Source organism: Sarcophilus harrisii, chromosome 3 (genome assembly GCF_902635505.1).
Source record: "Sarcophilus harrisii chromosome 3, mSarHar1.11, whole genome shotgun sequence".
NCBI lineage: Eukaryota > Metazoa > Chordata > Mammalia > Dasyuromorphia > Dasyuridae > Sarcophilus > Sarcophilus harrisii.
In genome coordinates, this window is record NC_045428.1 from 435793171 (window position 1) to 435819783 (window position 26613).

General features: G+C 37.5%; 1 protein-coding gene across 2 annotated transcripts in view; it reads left to right on the plus strand.

Annotated features, from left to right (window-relative positions):
* SLC7A1 (solute carrier family 7 member 1) overlaps positions 1–26288 on the plus strand; it is a 71656-nt gene extending 45368 nt beyond the window's left edge. For both annotated transcript variants that reach the window (XM_031960745.1, XM_031960746.1), the window contains exons 4-12: positions 381–555; positions 6866–6990; positions 10035–10257; positions 11062–11201; positions 13604–13706; positions 17631–17848; positions 18328–18494; positions 19561–19669; positions 21095–26288. In XM_031960745.1, coding sequence (XP_031816605.1) covers positions 381–555; positions 6866–6990; positions 10035–10257; positions 11062–11201; positions 13604–13706; positions 17631–17848; positions 18328–18494; positions 19561–19669; positions 21095–21198 — 1364 coding nt within the window. In that variant the 3' untranslated portion in view covers positions 21199–26288. The remainder of the gene's footprint in view (positions 1–380; positions 556–6865; positions 6991–10034; positions 10258–11061; positions 11202–13603; positions 13707–17630; positions 17849–18327; positions 18495–19560; positions 19670–21094) is intronic.
* The last annotated feature ends 325 nt before the right edge of the window (positions 26289–26613 follow it).

Consider the following 26613-nt stretch of genomic DNA (forward strand, 5'->3'; position numbering starts at 1 on the left):
ATATTTAAATCAAATAAATCATATAGAGGTGGCCAAATATTGAAAACTAAAAAATGTCAGCTATTTCAAATTCAGCAGGGGTCCCTTTCAGCTTTAAATCCATGAACTGACTTAGGGGCTCATTGGGAGAATCAATAACAACATATTATTATGATAATCATAATGAAAGTTGGTTCAGTTTTGTTTTTAAACTTGAAAAATATAAAACTAATGAATAATCATTTTAAGTGCATACTCCATGCCAGGCATAGCATTAGGGAAGCCCTAATACAAAGAATGAAATAATGCTTATTTTCAAGGAACTTTAAAAGTAAAGTATTGCTTGCTTGATGAAGACTTTATCTTTTAAATAATCATATTTTATTTGTGCATTTTCCCAGCGCTTTTAACTTTTGGCGTGAAAGAATCAGCCATGGTTAACAAAGTTTTCACTTGTATCAATGTTCTCGTCCTGGGCTTTGTAATGGTGTCAGGCTTTGTGAAGGGATCCATGAAAAACTGGCAGCTTACCAAAGAAGATATAATGAATGCTACTGACAATATCTGTTTGAACAAGTAAGTGGTGAAGTTTGGGGATGTGTGTGCACATGTATAGATAGTTGATTTTTGAGATTCAAGTCAAATTTATGTTCATTTTAAATATATTTAACAGTACACTATTTATGGTATCACATGACTTAAAACACATTCTTTTTTTTTAATCTAATTTTAATGAGTTCTAGCAATATTCTTTTCCATAATGAAGTAGTCCAGAGGTATTTTTCATAATGTTTGGAATGTATTTAGGTATATTATTCATTAAAACTGGGTATAGCTTTGTAAATTTCACACAGTGGTATTTGGAGAGTTAATTCCCCTTTAAATTTTAATATCGTGCAGGTTCACCAGATGACCTCTGTTCTCTTTTAAATCTCCACCTTCATTATTACATTTTTCTATTTGATAGCATTGTGGGACCCTGCTTCATTAAAGATAGCTTCCAGTTTGAATTTAACAATGTAAAACACAGTAGGGATGGGCAGTGTATAGGAACAAAAAAAAAAAGTAGGGCTTTCTTGAGACATGAACAGTCATTTTTCATCCAACTTTTCCCAAGGCAAATTGTAAATTTAGTACCTAGGACAGTACTTTGCACATTTTGTGTGTGTGTGTGTGTGTGTGTGTGTGTGTGTGTGTGTGTCTATTGTCTTAAATTTTTCTTTTCCCCCAGTTACATGTAAAAACAATCTTTAGCTTAATTTTTTTTGAATTTATGAGTTCCAAATTCTTTTTATCTATTCTTCCCTTTCCTTTCCTCCCCTAAGATAAGCACTCCAATAGAGCTCATAATAGGTTCTTTTCTTTTGAATATCTTCTTAAATGTTATTCATCTTTCATATTCTTCTTAGATTCTTATTATTTGTTGAATGAATAGATGAGTGATTATGTGGCTGGAGGCTTATTTGTACTAATACCTAATGAAAATTAAAGGAATAACTGTCTTTAGTAAAAACAAGATGCTACTAAGAGTAATACATATTTGACACAGTTCATGTTTCAAATAATCTTTTTGAGATTTACTCCTATTGCAGAAAAAGGGGCATTCATTCCTTGGTAATATTCACGCAAACATATTGGTAGCCCTTCATTCACTTACACATTAATATAGAATGGAGCTAAGCCATTCACAAGTATGCTTTGAAGTAATAGAGTTAAGACGAAAGTATTAAATATTTTCACTTGGTATCCACAAGGCATAGTGAAATGCAAAGAATCTCTTCTGATCACCATTGCTTATACCCCTTGACTTTATTGAAGATATTGGATTATAATTTCAAATTTTTATCAATAAGCTGTATTAAAATTTTTTCCTAGCTATATAGATTTCCCTCTTTATCTCCCACCAGTTATTCAGTATAGTTCTAAATTTCAACAATCTTATTAGCTCCTGTCAAATGAGTTGCAGAAGCTTCAGAGTTTTATTGATGTTATTCCAAAAGCAGATTCCACCCCCCCCCCCCCCCCCCTTTCTCTTAATGAGAGAATAAAATTTCTTTCTGTTTGTGGAATCAGGAATTGCCCAGAAAGCATTACTGTCTTTTACTAATCTGCCCCACTTTTTTGCAATCCATATACTTTTCTTCTTCATTTTGTTTTACATCATATTTATTTCTGAAGAGTTCATTTCCTTCTTCACCCCTCCCCAGCTATCCATCTTTTGCAATAATAAAAGAACGGCATGTGGGAACGGAGTTTTGCAATCCAGCAAAACTTTATCAGTAGGTTTCTGACACGGTGTACCATGTTGCATGCTCTTAGTCCTTCATCTTTGACAATGATCTGAGAGAGACATGCTTTCTTATCTCTTCTCCCTGTTCTGTGAACATTCCATAGCCCACATGCTTGGAATGCTCTTCCCAATCACCTTCAGTTCTTAGAATCCCTACCTTTTTTCAAGATACTTCAAATGCTATTCTCTGCCAGAGACTGTTTTCCCCATCATCTCCTCTTTCCCTTTCCCTCTGTTCCACTAGTGCAGCAACTTTTTCTAAGTTTATCTTCCATCTACTACATATTATCTTGTATGTACAATTTATTTCATATTAAGTGAGCTCCTTGAGGACAGGGACCATATTTACCTTTTTAATGTATCCACAGAATTTAATGCTTTGCCTGCTTAGCACACAGCAAATGCTTAATAAATGCTTGTGGATTGATTGATTGATTCTGTGGTCAATTGTCAATTAAAGGGGTCTTAAATTATGTATCATTGATCCTCCTTTTTTGAATATGAGAAAGAGGGAAGGACTGATAATTCTTCTGGTAGTACCAATTTCAATAAGATTTAGAAATAGGTATCAGTTAGGGGACTTTTAGCTCTTCCAGCGACTTCTAGCACTATTTAGAAAATCACATTTCGAGTGACTTCTAGCACTATTTGATGCAGTGGTTAAAGAAACTAAGTTTTATTTAATAAATTATTATTTTTCTTTTTCCCTTTCAGAGAACATATTTAGCAGAGTACAAATGAATGAGCCCTACAAAGCAGAAGTATAGTTGATGTTCAATATAAGCTTCTTTAAGACATGGTCTGTTTTTTACCTGTTGACTTAATAGTTTCAGCATAATTCTTAACCTGGGGTCTGTAGATTTGATTAAAAAAAAAAACTTTTGATAACTTTTTTGGTAATAATTGATTTCCTTTTTAATCATATACATTTTATTTTTGTATTTAAAAACATGAATCTGAGAAGGAGGTCATAGACGGGTAAAGTTTAGTAAAAACTTTCTGAGGGGTCCAGGACACCCCTCCTCAAGTCAAGGAAAATTCCCATCCAGAAAATAAACAAGCTATCTCTTTCTTGAGGACAGCATTTTTTCGTCAAACTTGATGTGGTTTCTTTCATCTTAAGCCAAACTGAGGGGATTTCTGGGATTAAAAAAACCAAACCAAACTCCAAACTAAATACACATCTCCCAGGTTATGAACTCTCATAGACATTTGATTTTATGATGTTGAGACTAGTAATAAGATGGCTTTTTTGTTACTTGTTGAGGCAATCTTCTCACTTTATAGTGACAGCCCTTTATTATGAGGGAATGTAACAGTAAAGCTACATTTCTCCTACTGTCCCAGCATGATTTCCTTAAAGACAGAATTGTTGGGTGGGAGGTGACTGCATAAACACTGATTTATATTAACTTCTGAAGGTGGGGGCAGGAGGGAACAGGGAACCACTGTTTCCTAGAACCTTAATTGACCCTCACAGCCCTTTCCTGACTTACATATCAAGCATATTCTCTCTTCCTTTCCTCCTTTCTTTTAGTTTTAGTCAACTACCTGACCACCTAGAGAGAGGCCTAATGAAATTCCCTTTGCTTCCAGGCTGCTAGTTTCCTGTGCCCATCCCATTCCCACACTTTGATCTTCCTTAAAACTGCAATTTATCTAGCAGGAATTCTTAACCTTATTTTTAATTTTTTTTTAAATATCAGACCATTTTTTATGTATTTTGTTTTATTGTTTTAAGCATTTATAAAAAACATTCTGAGAAGTTTTGCCAGGCCTACAAAGAATTTTCTGATACAAAAGCTTATAGAACCCTACATCCAAGATGGAGCCATCTTTCTTTTCTTTTCCCTCATTTAATGTTCTTAGTGACCTTGTTCTTGGTCTCTTAATGCTAGGAGATCATTCATATTCAACTCATTAAAATAACCTTGATTTATTTAAATCAAAACCACCCCATAAAAGAAAGGAAGGGTAGGATTACAGAGCATCCCTTGTAGCTCTTTTTATCCCCTGCCTGACTCGGCAGTTATGGGAATATTGGAGTACAGAAAGCCTTTGTAAACAGATTTTCCTGTAGTCTCATCATTTCTGTGTATATATGCAAGGTTGAAAGATTCCTTCTCTGAGAAGACTTGATTTTCAAAGCCCAAGCTCTCACTTATTCTACATTTGATTTCTTTTTAATTGTTTGGCTTTGTCTTTAATCTCCTTATTTTGTAATGGAGCCCAGCACTGTAGAGTGTGCATTCCACAGTCCCCAGGGTGTGTCAGGGCAGTTGAGGTGTGGCTGGGGTCTCAGAAGGTGGGCCTACCTTGGCTGAGGAGCTAGCCACCCCCTGCTGGGTGTTCTTGCTTACTTATTCTCTGGTTCCAGGATCCCATGATACTCGAGCTCCTTTGGCCCCCATGTTCAATTTGCTGCCAAGTTTGGCTATTATCTTTTGCATCCATCCCACTCTTGTATTTCCACCACCATTTTGCTTCATATGTGGACTATTTGCCATAGCCCAATTGTTGGGTCATCTGTTTATTTTAGTTCTAATCCTAGGCAAGGTCAGCTTTTAATGAAATGGTTTCTTTTGCAAGCCATCACATAGGCGCATCTCAATTCTCACCCTGCTATTATTGAAATCAAATTACATATGACCAGTGATTATTAAAGGTTTGAATTGAATTGTAGAAAATTGCTTGAATTTGTAAACTTTTAATCCCAAAGTCTGGTACTTCAAAGGCTCTTTAAAAAAGCTATTCCTTTGTGGATGGGGGCTATCCAAAAAGAAATCAAAGGAGCTTTTCAGATACCACTGGAAAAGTCTCCTAATCCAGCATAATCTTTTCAAATCAGTTTAGTAGTCCTATTAAAAAATCAAGGTTCATGGTATTGTGTGGACATGACTTTAAATATGTTCATAATATTATATTGTATGATGAGACAACCCTTTGTTTCATCATATCTGACTCTTCATGACCCGTTTGGAGTTGAAGAAAATGGGGCAGAATTAAATGATTTTTGCTCAGGGTCACACAGCTTAATAGTGTCTGAAGCTAGATTTGAACTCAGGTCTTTCTGACTCCACTCTATCTCTTCGCATCACCCAGCTACCTCTATGGTGGTTAATTATGTCTATAAGAATAATTAATTTGGCGCAGTAGATAGAACACCAGTCCTGAAGTCAGGAGGACCTGAGTTCAAATCTGGCACCAGACACTCAACCCTTCCTAGCTGTGTAACCCTGGGTAAGTCACTTAGCCCCAATTGCCTCAGCCAAAAAAAAAAACGAAAAGAAAAGAAAAGGATAATTCTACATATAGAAGAATTGGACATGTTTACCATACATTGTATTACTTGTCTTCTAGGGGAGGGGGTGGAAGAGAGGGAAAAAATTTACAAAGTTTTGTAAGGGTGAATGTTGAAAATTATCCGTGTTATAAATATTTTGAAAACAAAAAGCTTTAATTTAAAAAAAATAATTAATTTGCTTGACAGAAGAATCTGTTTGAGATTATCTTCCACTCATACTGCTTGTAGTTTGTATATACCTAATTATTTACATATTGTCTCCCCATTAGAACAAATTCCTTGAGGGCCAGGATCTAGTTTTTTCCTTTTCTATTTATCCTCAACATTTAGTTCAGTGCTTTAATAAATGTTAGTTCATTTAATAACCAACTGAAAAGATAATAAAATAAGATGACTTTGGGGAAGGTGTACAAGATACTCCAGCAGTGTCTACTGAGGCTGTGTGTGGAACCAGATGGAAATGTTTATTTGAACCATTGTGAAGCAAAGTTAAAAATAAAAAATCAAACAACTTTCCCTTTCTTATTCCAAAGCAAAATTAGTCTACTTCTGGATAGTCAAAGTAGCAAAACACACTGTGTGACCTTATGGTAGGCTAATTCAGCCGGTCCAGTGCTATCCTGGAACAAAAGCAAGAAAAATTATTGGCTACTAACTATCTTAGGCAAACCAGAGAGACCAGATAAAAATAGGAGAGGATTATAGAATACTGTCTCTTGTGAGTTGAATTCTTCCTCTCAGACAAGACAGTAGCAGAAAAGAAAATGAATTCTCAACTGAATTGGGCACCCTTCCTAAATCCAGAAATTGTTCCAGTCAAAATACACATGGCTAGACTAAGATTGGCTTGGCTTATTAGACAGAAGACGCTTTGTGTTTGTCCTTAAAGGAGATCTGAGAGGGATATGGGGGTCTGGTCTGCCCTCAGGAGCCAGCCTGTGCCTCCAGCTCCAGAGTAAGAGACGTAAGTTTCTCTGACCAAGAAGGACAAAGCATGTGGGGATGTGCCCTTGGCTTTCGTCTGTGAGTGTGGGTGCCCTCCCTCTGTCCTGTGTGCTATGATTTTATCACGGGGTCCCTGAGACAGGCGGCATGGCCCAGCATACGAGCAGACCGGGTTCAAGCCCTACCTCTTGCAATTCAAACCCTTTAGAAACGTTGTATTTCTGTTTAAGTGTTCTGAAGTCCCTGAGTCCAGCAGTGAGCTTGAAAACTGTTCTGGTTATTGCTTTTATAGTCGTTGAAACTTGTACACTGAAACTTAAATTTTATATGTCTTTTTTTCCTCCTAGTGAAACATTAAGTGACAGTTCTATTGGTACCGGCGGTTTTATGCCCTTTGGATTTGGTGGTGTCCTATCTGGTGCAGCCACCTGCTTTTATGCTTTTGTAGGATTTGACTGCATTGCAACCACAGGTAAGCAGGGGGGCTCAGCATTGTGGCCTTGGGATGTTTTGGGGACCAATGACAACTCGGTGACCTTCTGGCTCATCATTCCTCAGCCAATTTTATGCCTGAATCATAATTTGTGTCTCATTTTATACGCTTAATACTATTCCTGTGCACCTCAATAAATTTTAGGATTGCAGTTTGCTGTTTTGTTTCTTTCCTTGATCCCTGGTCCAGATGGCAAAGGGAAAACCTCTTATCATTAGTAGAGGCAGTGATATAAGTCTGTATAGTCTGATTCTGATTCCTGAGATCTGTGGAGTATCATAACCAGTTACATAGAGCTTTCCTTTGTTAGTGCTTCTAATATTCTTTCTTTTTCTGTCCTGAATTGCTATTCACTCACTATAGATGTTGAGGCTACATTGTGCTTCTCAAGACTTATTTCTTATCATTTGTCTTTCCAAAACCTTGAGGGGGGGGGGGGGGAGGGGAGAAGAACTGTTGATTCTAAATATCTTATTATTTATTAAATTATTAGTAAATTATTATTTACTAAATATCTTATTATTTTAATTATAAAACACAACATTCATTAAATAGAAATTGAATCATTAATAAACTTAATAAATAATTAATGAATAAATTAATAAACATTAATAAATAGCACAAAAAGGTCAACTAATGACTATTCAATGGCCTGGAATCATCAAGCCACATTGAATACCTACCCTTATATAGGGACAGGTGCTTGAAATTCAAAGAAATGTGTGATCCAATTCCTCTGCTTGTAGTGTAACTGAAGATCATAACTTGTCAGGTCAGCCTTTTAGTAGTTCAAAAAAGAGATGGTCAGGAGAAAGACCATGAAAAATGCGGAGTTGGGCCTTTGTGGAAGGAAGTTAGGAAATGAGTATTTGCAAAGCACCTCCTGCTCACTGCCCAGTAGTACTATTCTTTACAAACACTATCTGATTTGATCCTTACAACATCCTTGGGATGTAGGTGCTGTTATTAGCATCTCTCTTTCAAGGAATCTGAGATATTCAGATGTTAAGTGACTTTCCCAGTCTCACAACTAGAAAGTTTCTGAGATCCTATTTGAACCGTGGTATTCCTGAGTCTCTTACTTCCACTGCACTATAAAGCAAGCCATCTTGTTGTCTCTGGTAGGATTTATGAAAGGTAACAGGTCCAAGGAGAGAACTCTAGGCAGTAATATTTGTGCTTTCTTTGAATGGCAGGTTCAATTGAAGTTTGACTTTATCTTGTTGGTAATGGGGAATACTTCTTGAGCTCGAGTTCCATATATTTAAAAAAGTCAGAATCCAGTCCCTCACTGGTTTATTTTATTTTCCTTATCTGAGCTTGTTTACTCAGGGTGAGTATGGCCCTCCTACCTTGGGTACATCTGATTTCAGATGCAAAACGGATTAGATTTGGGCCTAGTGAGTTTTTGGATGGAAGATGCCCTTGGAGTGAGTATTTATTTAATAATGTTGGCTAAAAATGAGAGGTTAATGGTGTGTACTGCTTGGTCTTAACTGAGTATGAGTTTAGTGAATGAAAAATATTTAAAAGTACATTTCAGTGTTATTTGAAATTATAAATTAGATTTATATGATATTTATTTACTCAGTCTGTAGAACTTCCTGCTTATTCATCATATTGAATCATTTAATGAAATGGACCTCTTACATTAATGAAACTCCCATTGGTCTAGAATTCCCAGGTTAGGAATCATTGCTGTAGAGAAATATAATATAAATGTGATCTCCTATTAGTTTAGTAAGGTGCCTGGCACATAGTACATATTTAATAAATGTTTATTGATTGATCGATCTGGCTAGAGGCAGGGATACTAGTTAAGGATACTAGGCTATTATAGCTGTCTACATAGGAGGCAATGGAACCTTAACTAAGATTCAGCAAATAAAAAGGAAAAGGCACCATTAATGATTGATATCATTAATGTTGATCTGTAATACTATAATATATGATTATTAAAAATTCATAGTAATGGAGAATTGATGGGGCCTACTGATTGGATGTGAGAAAAAAAGAATGACTCCATGGCTAACCACAGGATTCATGTTACCACAAATAAGGAGACTTTCAAGGTTTGAAATCTATTGGAAAATGAAGTTTAATCATAGCAGAGTTGAAGACATCTAGCTGGAGAGTTCCAGTGAGCAATTGGAAATTTGGAATTACAGCTCAGGAAAAATATCAGGGTTAGAGCTGTTGTATTTGGAATTGATGTATAGAGTTGCTTATTGAAGATAAGCAATCTTATATGAAGCTACTTGGAAGAAATTATGCCTCAAGGAGCCAAGGATCTCTTAGTGGGAGGGAAGAGGAAGCACAGTCTTGCTCTAGTACTTAAGGAAATGGAAATGAAGGGAAGTGTGAAGGAGTAGGGGTGCCAAGAAAGAGTTGTAGAGGTGTTATAAGTCATGTAGTCAGTGAATAAAGATCTACTCCTGGAATCTGGAGGATTAGAGTTCAAGAATCTCAGACACTTACTGTGTGATCCCAAGCAATCACTTAATTCCTTTTGCCTCAATTTCCTCATCTGTGAAATGAGCTCTCAGCCAAGAGAATCTCAAATGGGATCATGAAAAGTCAGACATGACCAAAACAATTCAACAATAAAAAATAATTTTTATATTTTTATGATGAACCTGAGATCTTGAGAGATTCTGGTATTGTAACTGTGTGAATTTTGAGAAAAATCATCTTTCTTGGACTTGGTTTCCTAATCTGTAAACGTGTATGAAATGGTCAGTAAATTTCCTTTTAGCTCTTAATCTATAATGGTATCACTAATGCTTTCTGAGGCTCATTTTACCCATCTTAAAAATTTGGCTAATACCAATAAAATTGGCATAATGTTCTCTTCACTGGGTTTGAAGAATATACTTTGTGAGCCTTTAAAAATAGTCTGCAAATGTGTGTTATTAGTTGGTCCACTTTTCATTTACATTTGAAGACCAAGATGTTAAAAGTTTGATACTTTAGCTATGATAGCCTTTTTTTGTAGCATATTTCTTTTTAATTTTTCTTAATAGGTGAAGAAGTAAAGAATCCCCAGAAAGCTATCCCTGTGGGAATTGTTGCATCCCTCTTGATCTGCTTTGTGGCCTACTTTGGGGTATCAGCTGCTCTCACACTCATGATGCCTTACTTCTGCCTGGATGTGAATAGCCCATTGCCTGATGCATTTAAGCATGTGGGCTGGGAAGGGGCAAAGTATGCTGTAGCTGTTGGTTCCCTCTGTGCTCTTTCTACCAGGTGAATTTTGATTTTGTTTTAAATCTTTTTAAAAAACAAATATAGAATTACCCATAAATGAAAATTGTATCTAGATCTAATGCTAGTCTATGCCCCAGCTTCTCAAACTGTATTTTGTGACCCCGTAAGGGGTCTCAACTGAATGTGGGGTCTTGAAATTATGATTTATTATCAGCAAATGTTTCATTTGTATACCTGTTTTATATGTCTATACCTGAGGTTATATAAAAATTTCTTGGCCAAAAAGGGGTTATGGGTAGAAAAAGTTTAAGAAGCCCTGGTCTTTGTCAGATTATTCCAGTTATTCAACAGTGAGTGATATATATTTACTTTTTGTTTGACTCCATTCTTTAAAGCTGTATCAACAGAATGAAGACAAAGCTCAGTTAGATATGAAACTAGAAAGTCTTTGAATATGAGGGATAGTCTAACTAAGTTTGGAGACATTCATCAACAGGTTGGTTACATGGTGATAAATAGCTTGGCCATAACAATTCTAAAAGACCATTCTGAGTAAGTTGCAATGTGCCTCAGAAGAAGTACACACAGTGATGAAATAATGGATAAGGACTATTGGAATACTGATAATTTTCTGTTTGATCCATACTTAAAAAGGAAAGTCTCATGATTGAGAATTGGGGGTTAAGAGATTGTAGGAGGGACATAGATCAATTATCAGGAGTATGTTCTGTGTCTTTGTTTATATTACTATTCTTTTATTCTTGATGAGCTCATTCTAATTATAGCCTGATGAATTTTGCCTTTTTTTTCTCTTTCCCTATCCATCCCTCTCTCCCCATCTAGTCTTTTAGGTTCTATGTTTCCCATGCCTCGAGTCATTTATGCAATGGCTGAAGATGGACTACTGTTTAAATTTTTAGCCAAAGTCAGCGAAAGGACCAAAACTCCAATTATAGCAACATTAACTTCTGGTGCCATTGCTGGTAAGAATTAGAAAAAGATCAAAAGAAACTTCTTGTACCACATGGTCAGGGAGAAATGTTCTTACAGTTGAAACTGAGTTCACAGAAATGAGACTTTATTTTGTAAGATTCATCAGATTATTGACATTTTTCATGAGTCAATCAGGAGAACCCAAAACACATTTTCTTCTAAAATCATTCACCTCTACCCATAGTTGATTCCAATTCCATGTTGATCTTTTGGCCAGGTGGTTTCCTCTTTAACTTTAAAAACCAGACATTTGGTTTATATGTTTTAGACTATGAACTCATTGAAGAAAAAGATATTTCCCCTTTGGAAGTGTTTTGTAAAAAGTGCCAAGTGTATTCCTGGGGATGCAGGTCCCCAGTAAGAGGTCATCAGTTGAGGAAGTTTTATTTTTGAAGTTGTCTTGGCTCAAAACTTGTAAGGAATTCAGACTCCACCAAGAAGAGTATGTTTAGGTCAAAACAGGAAGGAAACTTGACAGATACAAGCAAATAGGAAACCTGGAGTTCTCATGTCATTTGCTATAGAATTTGAAAATGATAATCAATTGTACTAATAGGTTGAATCCTTACTGAGTAGCAAAAAATCCTTAAATGTAAAAGTTATTTGCTAAATATTGTCAGTATTGTTATGTCTGCTACTTACAGAATTTAAGCTTTTTAATATAATAAAATTAGTTTATGGTTTTGCCCTTCATCTCATTCTTTTTAACTCCTTTGTTAGTGGGCGGGACTAGGTCTTCAGGGGTAGACTACAATTATGGACATATAAGTAGATAAAAAAAATTAAGAAACTACCAGTAAACTTAAAGATTTGATTAGAAATGGAGGAAGAAACGTTGTTCTTTTGCTTAATTTGGAAAACATATACTTTGAATCAGGCTTAATTTCCTTGAGAGGGAAATAAGGGAAAGTTTTATTGGGAAATTATAAAACCTGCCATTAATCAAAACAATTAAGTCATTCTATCTTTGTGTGTGTGTGTGTGTGTGTGTGTGTGTGTGTGTGTGTGTGTGTGTGTGTTTTCTGGTCAGCATTTGTTCATTCATTGTTTTCAGAGTAGGAATTTAGGTATTTGTGGTATGTTTAACTTGATATTTTAACAGCACAGAACCCCATTTGTAATTCTTTTTTTGTACAAGTACCAAATCTTAGGGAGTCACTGACCCTAATGTCTAGTTTTGTCTTTGTCATTTAAATAATTGTGTGATTTAAAACAAGTTACTTTAATCTCATTTGGTCTCAGTTTATAAAATGAATATATTGAACTGGGTTTTTTACTGATTTGCTGATTTTTACAATTTGCTTCTACTTTTTTGTTGAGAAGGGATGGTTTAGGCTGCTATACATTTATAATTATAATACCCACTTTAAAAAATACATACTACTAAAGCTATTTGTACTATTTACTAAAATGTAAATATATACATACAATCAAGACTGCACACCTGTTTTGGTTTTTTACACATTTATAAAGTGAATAGTCTTTATTTGAAATTTGCCTTTTCATTTGAACAATTATATTCTCAATATTCTGCCAGTATTGTATGTTTAAGAGACGTTAAACACATGTCCCCCCCAAAATTGAGAATATATTTCATACAGAGACACATGGTGGCTATGTCTAAGGTGCAATGTAGGAGCAGCAATAAGGAATTTGAGATGTTAGGAGGGGTGACAGCCTAAGAGCTCCATTAATATCTTTAGGATATCAGGGGAAATTGAGGTTCCCCTTTAGGGAACATAGAACAAAGTGAAAATTAGAAGACATAGTAGAGAACTGTACAACGTGGCCGACATGGTTTTTGATAAGTTTGAGAATTTTCATGAGACCAGCCTTCTGAGAACTTATTGCATGTAGAATTATTACATATAGATAAAATATACATGTATGTATAATATATATGGAATTTGGAACCTTCAGTTGCAGTGTTTCTAGGAAAATATATACTTATCCTCAGATCTGTGATTCTATCTATGATCTGTGCCCATCATTTTCAGCTTATTGTCCTTGTCCCCTTTTTAATCACAATCCCTTTAAGTTTTTAAAGTTAATTTAAAGTTAAAGGGAAGCTCAACATACTGACGGACCCTGCTCAGCTTCCCCAGATACTTAAGGGTATCTCCTTTAGTGGAGCACATAGACTGTTCATCAGTTATCTTTGACAGATAAAGAAATTGGTGTTGCATTACATATTATCCTATTGTACTTGCCAGAGTGATTACCTTCAGAGTTTGTAGTATAGCTTCTGGTCATTGCTTATTATTCTAAAAGCAGCCCAGAGAAAGACCACATGGTCTGACCCATTTGGGTCCTTGTCGCAGCAAATGGTCTCTGCTTTGGGAGGCTGGGTGACAGCTCCCGTCTCTGACCCTGGTTTCTACTTCCCTTCCAGCTGTGATGGCCTTTCTTTTTGACCTGAAAGACTTGGTTGACCTGATGTCTATTGGAACTCTGCTAGCGTATTCTTTGGTGGCAGCCTGTGTGCTGGTCTTACGGTATGCATTTTCTCTTTATTACACACTAATCATGCAACAGATGAAGACCATCTTATTCCCAAGTTTGATAGTAAGGGCGGGCTTTTCCACTGGAAATGAGTGACAAAAAGCCACAACAAAGGTAAATGATGATTCCAGATAGGTGGCAAGAATGGTGGCGTTGGCCATGTGCTCCTTTGGTATTCTCCTGATGTCAAGAAAAAAACAAAAAGGCCCTCAGATCTTTGGGTGGAACACCGTGGCAAACTTATCTGGCGTGGGATAACCTGGATGACTTCTGGTCTGCAATTCTAGGGTCATGTCCCCATCAGGGAGGTCACAGATCCATTGACTACTGTATAATAACTTTATTTTTTTTAAAATTTTCATTTATTTATTTAATAGCCTTTTATTTACAGGTTATATGCATGGGTAACTTTACAGCATTAACAATTGCCAAACCTCTTGTTCCAATTTGTCACCTCTTACCCCCCACCCCCTCCCCCAGATGGCAGGATGACCAGTAGATGTTAAATATATTAAAATATAAATTAGATACACAATAAGTATACATGACCAAACCATTATTTTCCTGTACAAAAGAATCAGACTCTGAAATATTGTACAATTAGCTTGTGAAGGAAATCAAAAATGCAGGTGGGCATAAATATAGGGATTGGGAGTTCAATGTAATGGTTTTTAGTCATCACCCAGAGTTCTTTCTCTGGGCGTAGCTGGTTCAGTTCATTACTGCTTCATTGGAAATGATTTGGTTGATCTCCTTGCTGAGGATGGCCAGGTCCATCAGAACTGGTCATCATATAGTATTGTTGTTGAAGTATATAATGGTCCTGCTCATTTCACTCAGCATCAGTTCATGTAAATCTTTCCAGGACTTTCTGAAATCATCCTGTTGGTCATTTCTTACAGAACAATAATATTCCATAATATTCATATACCACAATTTATTCAGCCATTCTCCAACTGATGGACATCCAGTTTCCAGTTTCTAGCCACTACAAAGAGGGCTGCCACAAACATTCGTGCACATACAGGTCCCTTTCCCTTCTTTATGATCTCTTTGGGATATAAGCCCAGTAGCAACACTGCTGGATCAGAGGGTATGCACAGTTTGATAACTTTTTGAGCATAGTTCCAAACTACTCTCCAGAATGGTTGGATTCGTTCATAACTCCACCAACAATGCATCAATGTCCCAGTTTTCCCGCATCCCCTCCAACAATCATCATGTATAATAACTTTATTAGGACTGTGGTGTTCTATCATCCATTTTCTTTCAAAAGGAAGACTTTGATTTGCCTGAAAACATATATAGTTTGCCCTCATATTACATATACTTCCCTGTCGTCTGGGAGCACTGGAGTAAGCTGGGGGAAGAGTATGACATAATTTGACAAAAACAGGATTTCTAATTTAGCAGGAGTCCTAGTGCAAGGATTTTCTTGCAGTTATTTGTGTGTGTGTGTGTGTGTGTATACATATATATGCTTTTGTCTGTGTGTGTGTGTGTGTGTGTATACATACACATAACTATATATGTATATATGCATATTTATGTTTTTTAACAAGTTTTTATTGATGTCTTTAACTTTTAACATCATCATAACTTTCCCCATTTTTTCTCCCTGTTTTCCCTATCCCCTGCCCCAGAGCTATCTCATAATAGTATTTTTTTTCTTTATTAAAGCTTTTTATTTTTCAAAATGTAGTCCTTTAACATTAATCCTTGCAAAACCTTGTATTTCAGTTCTCCCCCTTTCTCCCAACCCCTCCCCTAGATGGCAAGTAGTCCATTATATGTTAAACATGGTAGAAATATATGTTAAATCCAATATATGCATACATATTTATACAATTATCTTGCTGTACAAGAAAAATGAAATCAAACCAGAAAAAAATAAAACAAAATGTAAGCAAATAACAACAAAAAGAATGAAAAATGCTACGGTTTGATCCACAGTCCTCTCTCTTGGTGCAGATGGCTCTCTTCATCACAAGATCATTCAAAGTGGTCTCAATCACTCACAAACAGTGTTTTTTTTTTTTTTTTAAGATTAAAAAAAAATAGCATAATTTATCAATGCATTGAAGAGGTCTGAAAACAGGTGCAATGTATAATACCTTTGGACCTTTTGATTCCATAAAGAGATATCCTCTCATATTTCTTTATTCAAATCATTCTTGATCTTTACAGTTTTGTTGCATCCACTTTCGATGTTTTGGCTGTGGTTGTTCTTTCCATGTACATTCTCATCATTATTGTATAGGTCATTTTCTTGGCTTTCCTTGCTTCATTTTGCCTTAGATTTTTCTCCTTTTTCATCTCATACATCACTTCTTACAACACATTACTTTCCATTTCTTCCATTACTTCCACAAACACAGTTTGTTTAGCCATTCCTCAACCGATGGGTATCGGCTTTGTTTCTTGTTCTTTGCTTCTACTTTTATAAAAGGGATGCTATATATATTGGATTTAACAGTATTAACACAAGGTTTTGCAAGGGTCAATGTTGAAAAATTATCCATGCATATGTTTTGGAAATAAAGCTTTAATTAATTTTTTAAAAAGGGCTGCTATAAATAATTTGTTATTTTTGGGGTCCTTTTTTATCAGTGATTTCCTTGGGTTAATGGAATTTCTGGTTCAAAGGACATCTCAGTCACTTTGTATAATTCCAAACTGCTTTTAAAATGCTTGTACCGTTTCACAGCTCCAGCAATGCCTTAGTGTTCCTATCACCACATACCATAGATTATTGCTGTTTTATATCATTTTGCTACTTTGCTGGGTGAGAGGTAAAACCTTTGGAATTGTTTTGATTTATATTTCTCTTATTAGAGATTTTGAAACATACTTTCATGTGATTGTATATCTTTTGCAGTTTTGAAGTGTTAATATCCTTTGATTTATAACAACAACAATAATAATAACTAATATCTTTTAAGTGCCTACTATCTGCCAGATACTTTACAACCATTATTATCTTTAATTTGTATCCTCACGATAGCTTTGGGAGGTAGATATTATTTATCTCCAATTTATAGTTGAGAAAATTGAGGCAAACAAGATTAAATGAGGCTGGATCTGAGTTCAGAGGTTCCTTACTTCCCTAGCCCTGGGCACTATACCACCTAGATGCCCCTCTTAGCCTAATTGCTTATATATCTTACATACCAAATCCTTAGAGAAATCTAATTTCAAAAAACTTTCACCCCATTCAACCACTTCTCTTATGCTAGAGCAGTGATTTTGTCTCTCCGATATAGAAACTTCAGTTTCACATCATCAAAGTTATCTATTTTTATAATTTGTATTTCTGTTCTGTAATTTAGTAATTGACTTTGTTCCTTGTTTTGTTAAAAATGCATATGTTACCCCATATCTCTAAATAATCAACTTCAAATTTTGATAGTATGCTAATTTTTATATAGTTTCTTTTAGTATTGTATAGAAAATATAATATCTTCAGTATTAAAATGGAAAATGGAATAAAATGGAAAAATGGAATTAAATTCAATTTCTATCAGACTAATTTCAAATATATGCAGCATTAAGGATTGCAAACTCTTTTTATAAATATTTCACTTTATCCTCACAAAAATGCTAGAATGTCAATGCTATTATTACACACACACACACACACACACACACACACACACACACACACCATTTTATAGATAAACAGGTTGAGAGAGGTCAAGTCAGTTGCCCAGAGTCACAGTTAGTTTTGAAGTGAGATTTGAATTTTCCTGACTCCATATTTAGCACCCTATTTAGTATAACATCTTATAGCTTGGTCTTGGCAGCTGCAAGAATAAAGTAATTTTTGTGGCCTTTGGGGAGTTAGAGTTGACATGAATTTTCCCCCTTTGACTTAATTACAGAAAAGTCATGGCAATAACCATGTTATTCTTTTGTAGGTACCAACCAGAGCAGCCTAACTTAGTGTATCAGATGGCCAGAACCACAGAAGAGCTAGACCTTGTGGATCAGAACGAAGCAGTGAGCACCAGTGATTCCCAAACGGGATTTTTGCCAGAAATGGAAAAATGTTCTCTCAAAGCCATATTATACCCAAAGAACTCAGAGCCTTCTAAACTCTCTGGGTTTATTGTGAATGTCTCAACCAGTCTTATAGGTAATCTCTTTACATAAGGCACCAATAGTTGATGATAACTCATTTCTCCAGGTTTTCAGTGAGGTGGATGGGGTTTTCCAGGAAATTGAGGCTCAGGGAGTTAAAGTAGCATACTTGCCCATGTTTATACTGAGTGTCTGATGGAGAACTTAAATCTAAAACTTTCTGAGCCTTGAGTTTTGTGCTTTCCCCCCCACTAAGCCCTTCTATGTCTCGGTAAGCAGCACTTGTGACCTATATTTGGGCACCTTAATGGTTTCTGGCAAGTCTGAGGGGTGATGAGAAAGCCCCCTGCTGCTAACCTAAAGTGATTATGATAGGGGTGCAATATTTTAATACTTCTTTTAAGAGAACAAAATGGTATGTCTTAGCCACTAAAAATAAATGCATCTTCTGAGGAGAGAATGAGAATGTCTTCTGTGAGTCTCGGGATGCTGAGGGATAGGGTAAGCACCTGCCTTCCATTTTATTCTCTTCAGGGATCCACATTATCATCTTCTGCATCATTACTGTTCTTGCTAAAAAGGAACTCGAGCAGGGAACTACATGGGTGATTGTGGTCCTGATGGCATCTGTTTTCCTCTGTTTTATCACCACCATTCTCATTTGGAGGCAGCCGGAGAGCAAAACCAAACTTTCATTTAAGGTAAGCATCATATGTTCTGCAGAAAAGATTATGTGGAAGATTAGTAATGAGGAGAACTATAATTTTGACAGGAAAACAAGTATTATACCCTCTGCTCTGTGGATTCTCCTAGAAATAATTTTAATTGTGGTGGCCACTGCTAGCCATTTTCAGATTGAGATTGGGGAGTTGAGCGTGTAAACATTAACCCACTTAGACAACTATATCTGCTTGCTGGTTATGCACACCAGACCATTTTTCTATTTCCCACCCAAACTGATCCAGTCATCCAGGCTGTCTCACTTCCTGCTTATGTCGACATGTACACCTTCTCCTTTAACTTTTACATTCTCCCACTTTCTACAAAATTTCACTTACTGGACATCTCTCTCCTAGATGTATTATTTGAATAAATTCTATGAAGGCAAGGAATTTTTCTTTTAAAAAAAAAAAAAGTACCTCCAGAACATGTCTCTTAATAGCAAGCATATAAGAGAAGGTAATTATAGAAAGCAGTACTTTCTCTTTCATTTATTAATACATGTGAACTTGTTTGGTGCTATGTTAACAGTATGTTTTAAAGAGACAGGAGTTGGTTCCTGAGGTCTTTAGCATCAGGGCAGTGGCTATGTGGGGAGGGTAGTAGAAGCAGATCATTATCATAGCACCACAGATTGAAAAAGACCTCAGACTATATCAATTTATACTTATAATAAATTTCCCTTCTACAATAGACCCACACCATCAACCAGCCTTGAAGACTTCTGTTGTGGGGAGCCTTCCTCTAGGAAGTGCAGTCCAATACTGATTAGATTTAATTGTTAGGAATCTTTTTCTTACATTAAGCCTTTCAAGTTTCAGTAAATGTGGAAATTGGGGCCCAGAGTTAATCTGAAGGCAAATATTCATTTGTGGCCCCCATCCCTGTAGAGAATTTGCCCTTGTAGAAGACTATGAGTGTTTTCCCTTTTCACAATTCAGATTATTCTCTTTGTAGGTGTTCCCCTTGTGAATCTGGATTATCTACAAATCCTGCATAGATAGATGTTCAGTAGAGTCAATTCTTTAAATTTCCTTTATTTTGCAGGTGCCCTTCTTACCATTACTTCCTATTTTGAGTATTTTTGTGAATGTCTACCTTATGATGCAGCTGGATGGCGGTACCTGGCTCCGGTTTGCTGTGTGGATGTTGATAGGTAGGTGGGAGAACTGGGACTCCTGTCTATCTAATAGACTTCCCTTTATTATGCTAAACATCTTTTATTTCCCACTTTCAGGCACTGTCTTGAATACTTTCTACTTCTTTGTCCCAAGGCCTCTAAAGTAAAGTTACAAAGCTATTTCTATCTTTTTTCCCCCTATCCTTTGCTATATTTAGCAAGAAACTTGATTTATTAGAAACTAAAAAATTCAGCAAAAGAATTCCTAGTGGTTTTTTCCTATGGGATACTTTGCATTTTATAATCTGGGCCACTTATCTTAGTTGCTAATGAGGCCAAGGTTATGAGCTCCAACTACATACAAGTTGGTGAATTTCACTTAGAAAAGAAACATTTCCATGGGATTGTACCCAGAATCCCAGCCAATTTATTTGACAAATGTAGGTTGTGGACACAAAGGGAAGCTGTGAGAAACTTGATAATTTGCTACAAACCTCATCATCAGTCCTGGGATGGATGGGGGAAGATGGTAGATCTGAATGCCAGGCCCCTCCTGTTGGAAGTGACCATGATGATCCCAAGGGAGGGACTATAAAGAAGAGGTGGCCATTAGGAGATGTTAGCCTGTATTCGGTCTCATTTCCCCCTCCCCATCCCACCATGGGTTAAGTCATAGCTTAGCCACTTGCTTGAATAGCTGCTGGCAGTCAATGGCACTGGTGTGGACCAAAAAACACTTATTACGCTTATAAGATTTGGTATTTTAGGTATTGTTCCCAATTGCGTAGGATCTCTGGATTCCAGCTTGATTTTTAGCAAGGAGAATTTGCCACTTTCTCTTCCTTTTCAACAGGAAAATTTTTTTTTTCAACAAGATGAACTTGTTTGGTGCCATGAACCCTAAGCCTGTTAACAGTGTCTTTTAAAAAGACAGGCGTTAGTTGCTGAGGTCTTGGTCACTGATTCTCAAAGCACGGTCAGCCCCGGGCCCATTCGGTCAGCCATCCAGTAAAGCACGGCCCTTGAGGGCAAGGGCGGCTTCGCCTTGTATCCCCGGCAAGCACGCAGGAGACGGTGGGCAAACCCGATGGAAGCGTCCCAGAGTTCCTCAGAGCCCTCGCGTACCGTGCTGTTTAATGACCGTGTGTCAGTTTGCTCATCTTGGAGGCTCCCTCCTCAGGGTGAGGACGTCTCCGGGAAGGCCTTCACTGGGCGTGTCCCCATCCGATGAGATTCTTTGTCTCCTAGTTTTATCGGTGACTTTCGCACCACGTTCCCCCGAACGCACCCTCCCCTTGGGTACCCTCGGCTTTCCCTTGCACCAAAGGTTAGAAGCGACGTGGCATTCGTTTTCCGCCACCCCGCCCTGGCCGGCCGGGCCACGTGGGACGCGCTCGGCAGCTCCCTGCGCGGGGCGTCCGCCCTGACTCTGCTTTCCCCCCTTTTCCTTGTCCCCCGCAGGCTTCCTCATTTACTTTGGCTACGGGCTGTGGCACAGCGAAGAGGCGTCCCTGGCGGCCGGCGCGGCGAGAACCCCAGACACCGGCTCGGAGCACTGCAAATGATCCCCGTGGCCCCGGGCCGCGCGGGGGGCGGCGGCTTTCTCCTCCTGGCAAGCAAAAACACGTCAGCGCGCCTCGCCTCCTCCCCGCCCCGCGGACCCCTCCCCACGCGGACCAAAAGGTGCAATCGCTTGGGAGCCGCGGCCGGCCTTGGGGGCCAGCCCCGGGGAACACGGCCGCCCTCCGGCCCGCAGACAGGTTACCGACTGTTACAGGCGGGGGCTGCCGACTCCGGCTCCTTCTCCCCGCCCCTTTGCTCACCTCAGAAGAAAGCCTTTCCCGGCCCTAGCCAGGGCGAGCTGCCTGCGCAGATTTGCCGCCAGTCTGCCCCATGAATTGGCGCCTTCCTCCTCCTGTTCCGAATCCGAGTTTGAGAAGGCCGGGCTCTGTAGTGGTAGTTGAGCCTTGGGCTGTAAGCTGGGTACTGCATTATAAGCAAGGTTTCCCCTCAGCGATGCCGAATCCCGCCGGCCCCTAATTTAGGAGGTGGGCGAGAAAAACTCGGGCTTTTTTTCCCCACGACCCACTTTCTTCGCCCTGTTCCTTCCAGAAAGATCTGAAGCCCGCCTGTTCAGTCCTGTTCGCCCCCCAGCCCTCCTTTCCACCCCCACTCATGCTTCTGTCACTGTGGTTGAAGCCATCAGTCACAGTCCCCCGCCATGAGGCTAACGTTTAACTGGCAGAGATTTCCTTGGGAATGGTCAAAGTGAAATTACTAAGGGGAAGATCACCGTCGGGCCTGCTTCTCATGGACTGCTCTTGGATGGCTTTTGGTGACTCCCTGAAGCAGGGAAATGTCAAAAGGGAGCCTTATTTTGATGTTCTTCGTTGGTCCTGAATCATATTGCTGTCTTCTGTTGACCTCTTTGATGGATGTCTCTAGGTTATTGGGACATCAGTTTGAATCCAAGTGCCAGCTTCAAATTAACACCATTTTATTATTTTGGGGGTGATGATGATATACCACCCAAATTTTTCTTAAACATTTTAAGTCCCAGGTGGCTGTATTGATTTTTAAGCATATTAAGATTTTGGCTTAAAGAAATTGACAGTTTCCATTGATAATTTTATCCAATATCAAGATTGAATCCAAAGAGACATTAGTGGGGGTGACCATGAGCATGACCATGCTCACACTAGATTGGTAATTCAGTTCTGGAATCACATTTTTTTTTTTAACTTGGCCCTTTGGTCTGTAATGAGTTATTGACTACTGTGGTACCCAAGTTGGGTATGTCTATAAAGATGAACACACTCATGAACACACCCAATCCGGGAGATGGCCTAAGAGATGAATGTTCTATAGTATCCTGCATTATTGGAGTATGTGAGGTGGGGGCTAACTTATACCCAAATGATTTGGGTTCCTATCAGAGCTACATTGCCTGGAGGTATGAATTCAGTTTGTTTCTTCTGTTCCAATGACTTGGGCTGCAAAAGTGTTGGATCTAAGAGTCAAACTGGCTGCTGCAAAACTGGTGTTCCTACTTAATGTGGGGACAGAGACCTAATTCACATTTAGGGAAGGGATATCTCTCTTCTCTTCCCCCTCCCCATCCATGTCCTGTTTTGTGCTTCTTATGCCAGGTATAGGTAGCTCAAGCAGCACTTAATCATCTTTGATGTAACTTGAATGCTGAGGATTATTTCAGTATATTTACCTCAAAAGAGGTATTTTTTTAAAAAAACTAATAATTTGTGTTAATGGGTTAATGCCATAGCTGGGCAACATGGAAAGTAGAAAAAAAAAATGACTTTTTAATGCTTCATTTCAAACTTTTCTTTCTGATCAAATCTTTATTTAAAGGTAAGAACAAGACTTAAAATTTCATCAGTACAGGTAAATCTTGAATGAGGATATTTTCTCTAACGATGCAGGTCAATAGCTCATCTGCTCCATAGTGATTTGCCTACCATGTGTCCAAGGAAGGACTTAAATTCTTTCTTCCTGGCTCTGGGATCATGTTTTCCTTTTTTTTTTTTCTTCCCCATTTCATAAACAACCATTTATAAGGCTAAATGGCCAGAAAGATGCCACAAGGGGCCTTGGATTATGGCGAGGTGGCCCCCATTCTTTTATCTTTGGTGTATTAGAAATATGGAAACCAACAAAACCCTATAGTGATTGTCTTGCCTGGATTTGCCCTATATTTCTACAGACATGTGACATAAAAGGGAAATCCTCCTCTCCTTTCCATTCCACTGTTTATATTGAGATAAAATTTGTGACTATTCTTGGCAAATTCTAGATTTCCAAGAGAAAAAAATTTAAATTTACATAGCTCTGGTGCTATAAAATAATCTGATTAATTTTTTTTTTGTTGTTGGCTATTTAATATCTGCTGTCTCTTTGGAACTGGTCAAAAGGTTCATTTTCTTAAAATTATGTATTGAGAAAATGGAAGTAGTAAGAAGAAAACGTTTGGGGTAGAAAATTTCACTTCCATTTCTCGTTTTGGCAGAAATTTTACTGAGGGTCCAGCCCTTGTTGACTATATTTAGCACTTCTCTCGTGAATACCCATTGTTCTTACATTTCAGAGAACGTTTGTCTTCTTTCTCCCCAAATTTTTCTTGGAGAACAAGTTCTTTGAGGATTACTCTTTCTTCCCTTCCCTGTGCCTTAAAGTTTTAGTGAGAAATATGCAGGGGTTGAGAGAAAAAGAAGGGACCCTCATTATACCAACCTTCCTTTTCCATTCAAAAGACTTTTTGTGTAAATAGACTGTGTTGTCACTGTACATTTTTAAGATGATATTTTGTGTAGCTTGAGCTTTTTTTTCAATGGACAAAGGAATGAAGAGCTGAGAAGCATTGGCTTAGTTTGGCCAGGATTGGGCCTTCTTTTGTCACACTTTCCCATTGCCCCAATATATATATATAGTAAGGAGACCATGAAAACAATTATTTAAAATCCCTTGAATCTCTTTCCACAGGAATTTTAGTATGCATTGCTTAGTCATTTTTTTCCTCCCTATTTTAGATTTTTGTTATAGTAGAGAAACTCTGGGGAACAATATATGTGCTTTTATCTGTGTATGTAGCCAATAATTACTGTCTTTTGGAAAGACCCGTTTAGATTGGTAAGAGCTGCTTCCTTCCTTCCCCGATTCTCACCCCCAGCCTATCTCTCTGTGCATGTTTTACTTTCACTGAAAACATAAAATAATTAATTTAAAAGACAACAACTATATTTTCTTCCCCTTCAGTGACAGAAGAACAGCGTAGAATGATTATATTTCAGAGTCCTGTGGGGCATGTCTTGGAGATTGTGCTTGAAGAAGGGGAATGTTTCATTCTTTCCTTGGCATCCCCAGGGGCTACTTACTGTGCTGCAGAGTTGGTGTTTAACAAAATGTCAGTTGTCTTGAACTTTCATGAATGATCTTAGCATTCTTACTATTTGATGATGCTTTGAAGCAAAGCAGAGAATAAAAGAATCGGTCTCATTGTTGGGCACAAGACGATGCATCCCAACAAAAAAGGGCCGCAGGGTCTTGGAATCTGATGCCAAAATGACAGGTTAGGGTTTTAGGTATTGCTAGATGTGTGCAATAGATTCACTCTGGAAGATGATCTGTTAACTTGCTCCAGGGGAGAGAAGTCTTCCTCACTTGAACACTTTTTTTTTTTCCATTGGAGCATCATTATTCACAATCTATAAAAACACTGCCCATCTCTTGTCACCAAAGTAATCTCAATTTATTGTGGAGTCAAGGGCGTGGGGCACTGTGAGAGATTCTTGTCTCTTTATTTTTTTAGGGCAAGTGGGAGGAGTTGTAGTTAGTATTTATAGGCAACAGGAACAGTGCCCTTCAGTCTCCCTGTGCACCTAAGAAGATAAAATGACTTGTGTATAGGTTGTGTATGTTACTGATGTATGTAAGTGATGTAGAAATTTGCTACTTAAAAAATGGAATATAAATATATATTATAAATAAATAAAATTGCTGCGGGAAAAGGGGCATTTAGGTAGAAGGCACTTGATGGGGAGCAGGAATTGTGCATTTTACCTGAGTTGTTGCTGGATTTGTTTTTTTAATTTTTAAAAATGCTTTATTGATCCAATGGTGCAAGAAACCACCTCTGTATCTCATCACTGCAGATATAATGCCTATTGGACTTTGAAGGCAAAAAAAGGTCAACTGAGTTGTTACTATAATTCAAGGATCTTCAGGAGAGAGATGGTTGATTACTTATCTGGGAATCACATCAGGCAAAAAAAGAAAAAGAAAAAAAAAAGGTAGAAAGCATTTTTCATCAAAGTTTTCCTGCCATGCCTTTGGGTATTTAAAAGAAGCTACCTCCTTCGTTTCCCAGGAGCTTGAATTCTCCATATTTGATTTGCTTTCTGTGGAACTGGTAGTTTTGAAACCAGCCAGTCTGGGAAACCAACAAGATTAAAAGACCTTGCCTGTTAAGTCCAAATCGAATTTCCTCAGGGTATTAGCACCTGGCTTAGCCACCAGGAAGCAGGGCAAGAGTGAGAAGCTTTCAGAATTGATCTGATTTTTCTTCCTTGATGACATATAGAGTTTTAAGTTGAGACTTGTTTTTTCCAGATGAAAAATTAATCTGGATTCAGAGTTAAAAAGTTTCCTGCCTAAGTTGTGCCTTTTAGCTTGAAGATTTTAAGGAGCACAAAGGATGACGACAGTGTGATTGGTTTATTATCAAACCTATAGTAAACATATATGGTCTCTTCAGTAAATTTTCATTTTTACTGAGAGGAGCTATGAAAAGAGTTGTCGAATTTTAATTATATATATTGTATATTTTTTTTGCTTGTTCAATGTACTATTTTTCTAATAACTTCTTATAATTGTGATGAGATTTTAATTCTAATACTAAATGTAAATCAAGTTGATTTCAGCTGCTCTTTAGTTTGTCTAGTCTTTTTTTAAAAAGCTAAGTATAGCCGTCACCTTTTTTTTAAAAAATGAAAATTGGCCCCTCTGAGTAGAGACCTTTCACAGTGACAACACTGTAGATTTAATCCTCTTCTTACCTATTATCCTCCCTTGTAAAATCCAATTCTTGTGGCACAGCATAAATGTGGTTTCCCAATGCTAATAAATGATGGTTGTTGTTTCACTTGTGTCTCCTTTCTAGTTGATGTGATCTTAAGAAATCTAATGGTGTTTATAAACCTTGGTCCAAGCTGAACATTATCAGGGGAGTTTTCTGTGGATCATATAAAGAAGTGACTAGATTACTTGGTAGAGAGAACTTTGAGTCAGGAAGTTCACATTTGAGTTGAAATTCGGCCTCCCTAATGTGACCCTGGTCAAGTAACTCAAACTGTCATTTTTGATTTCCTTTTCTGTAAAAATTGGGGATAATAGCACCAGGGTCATCATAAGAATAAAGTGATAAATGGAATAAATATAAATAAAATGATAAACATAATAAATAATAA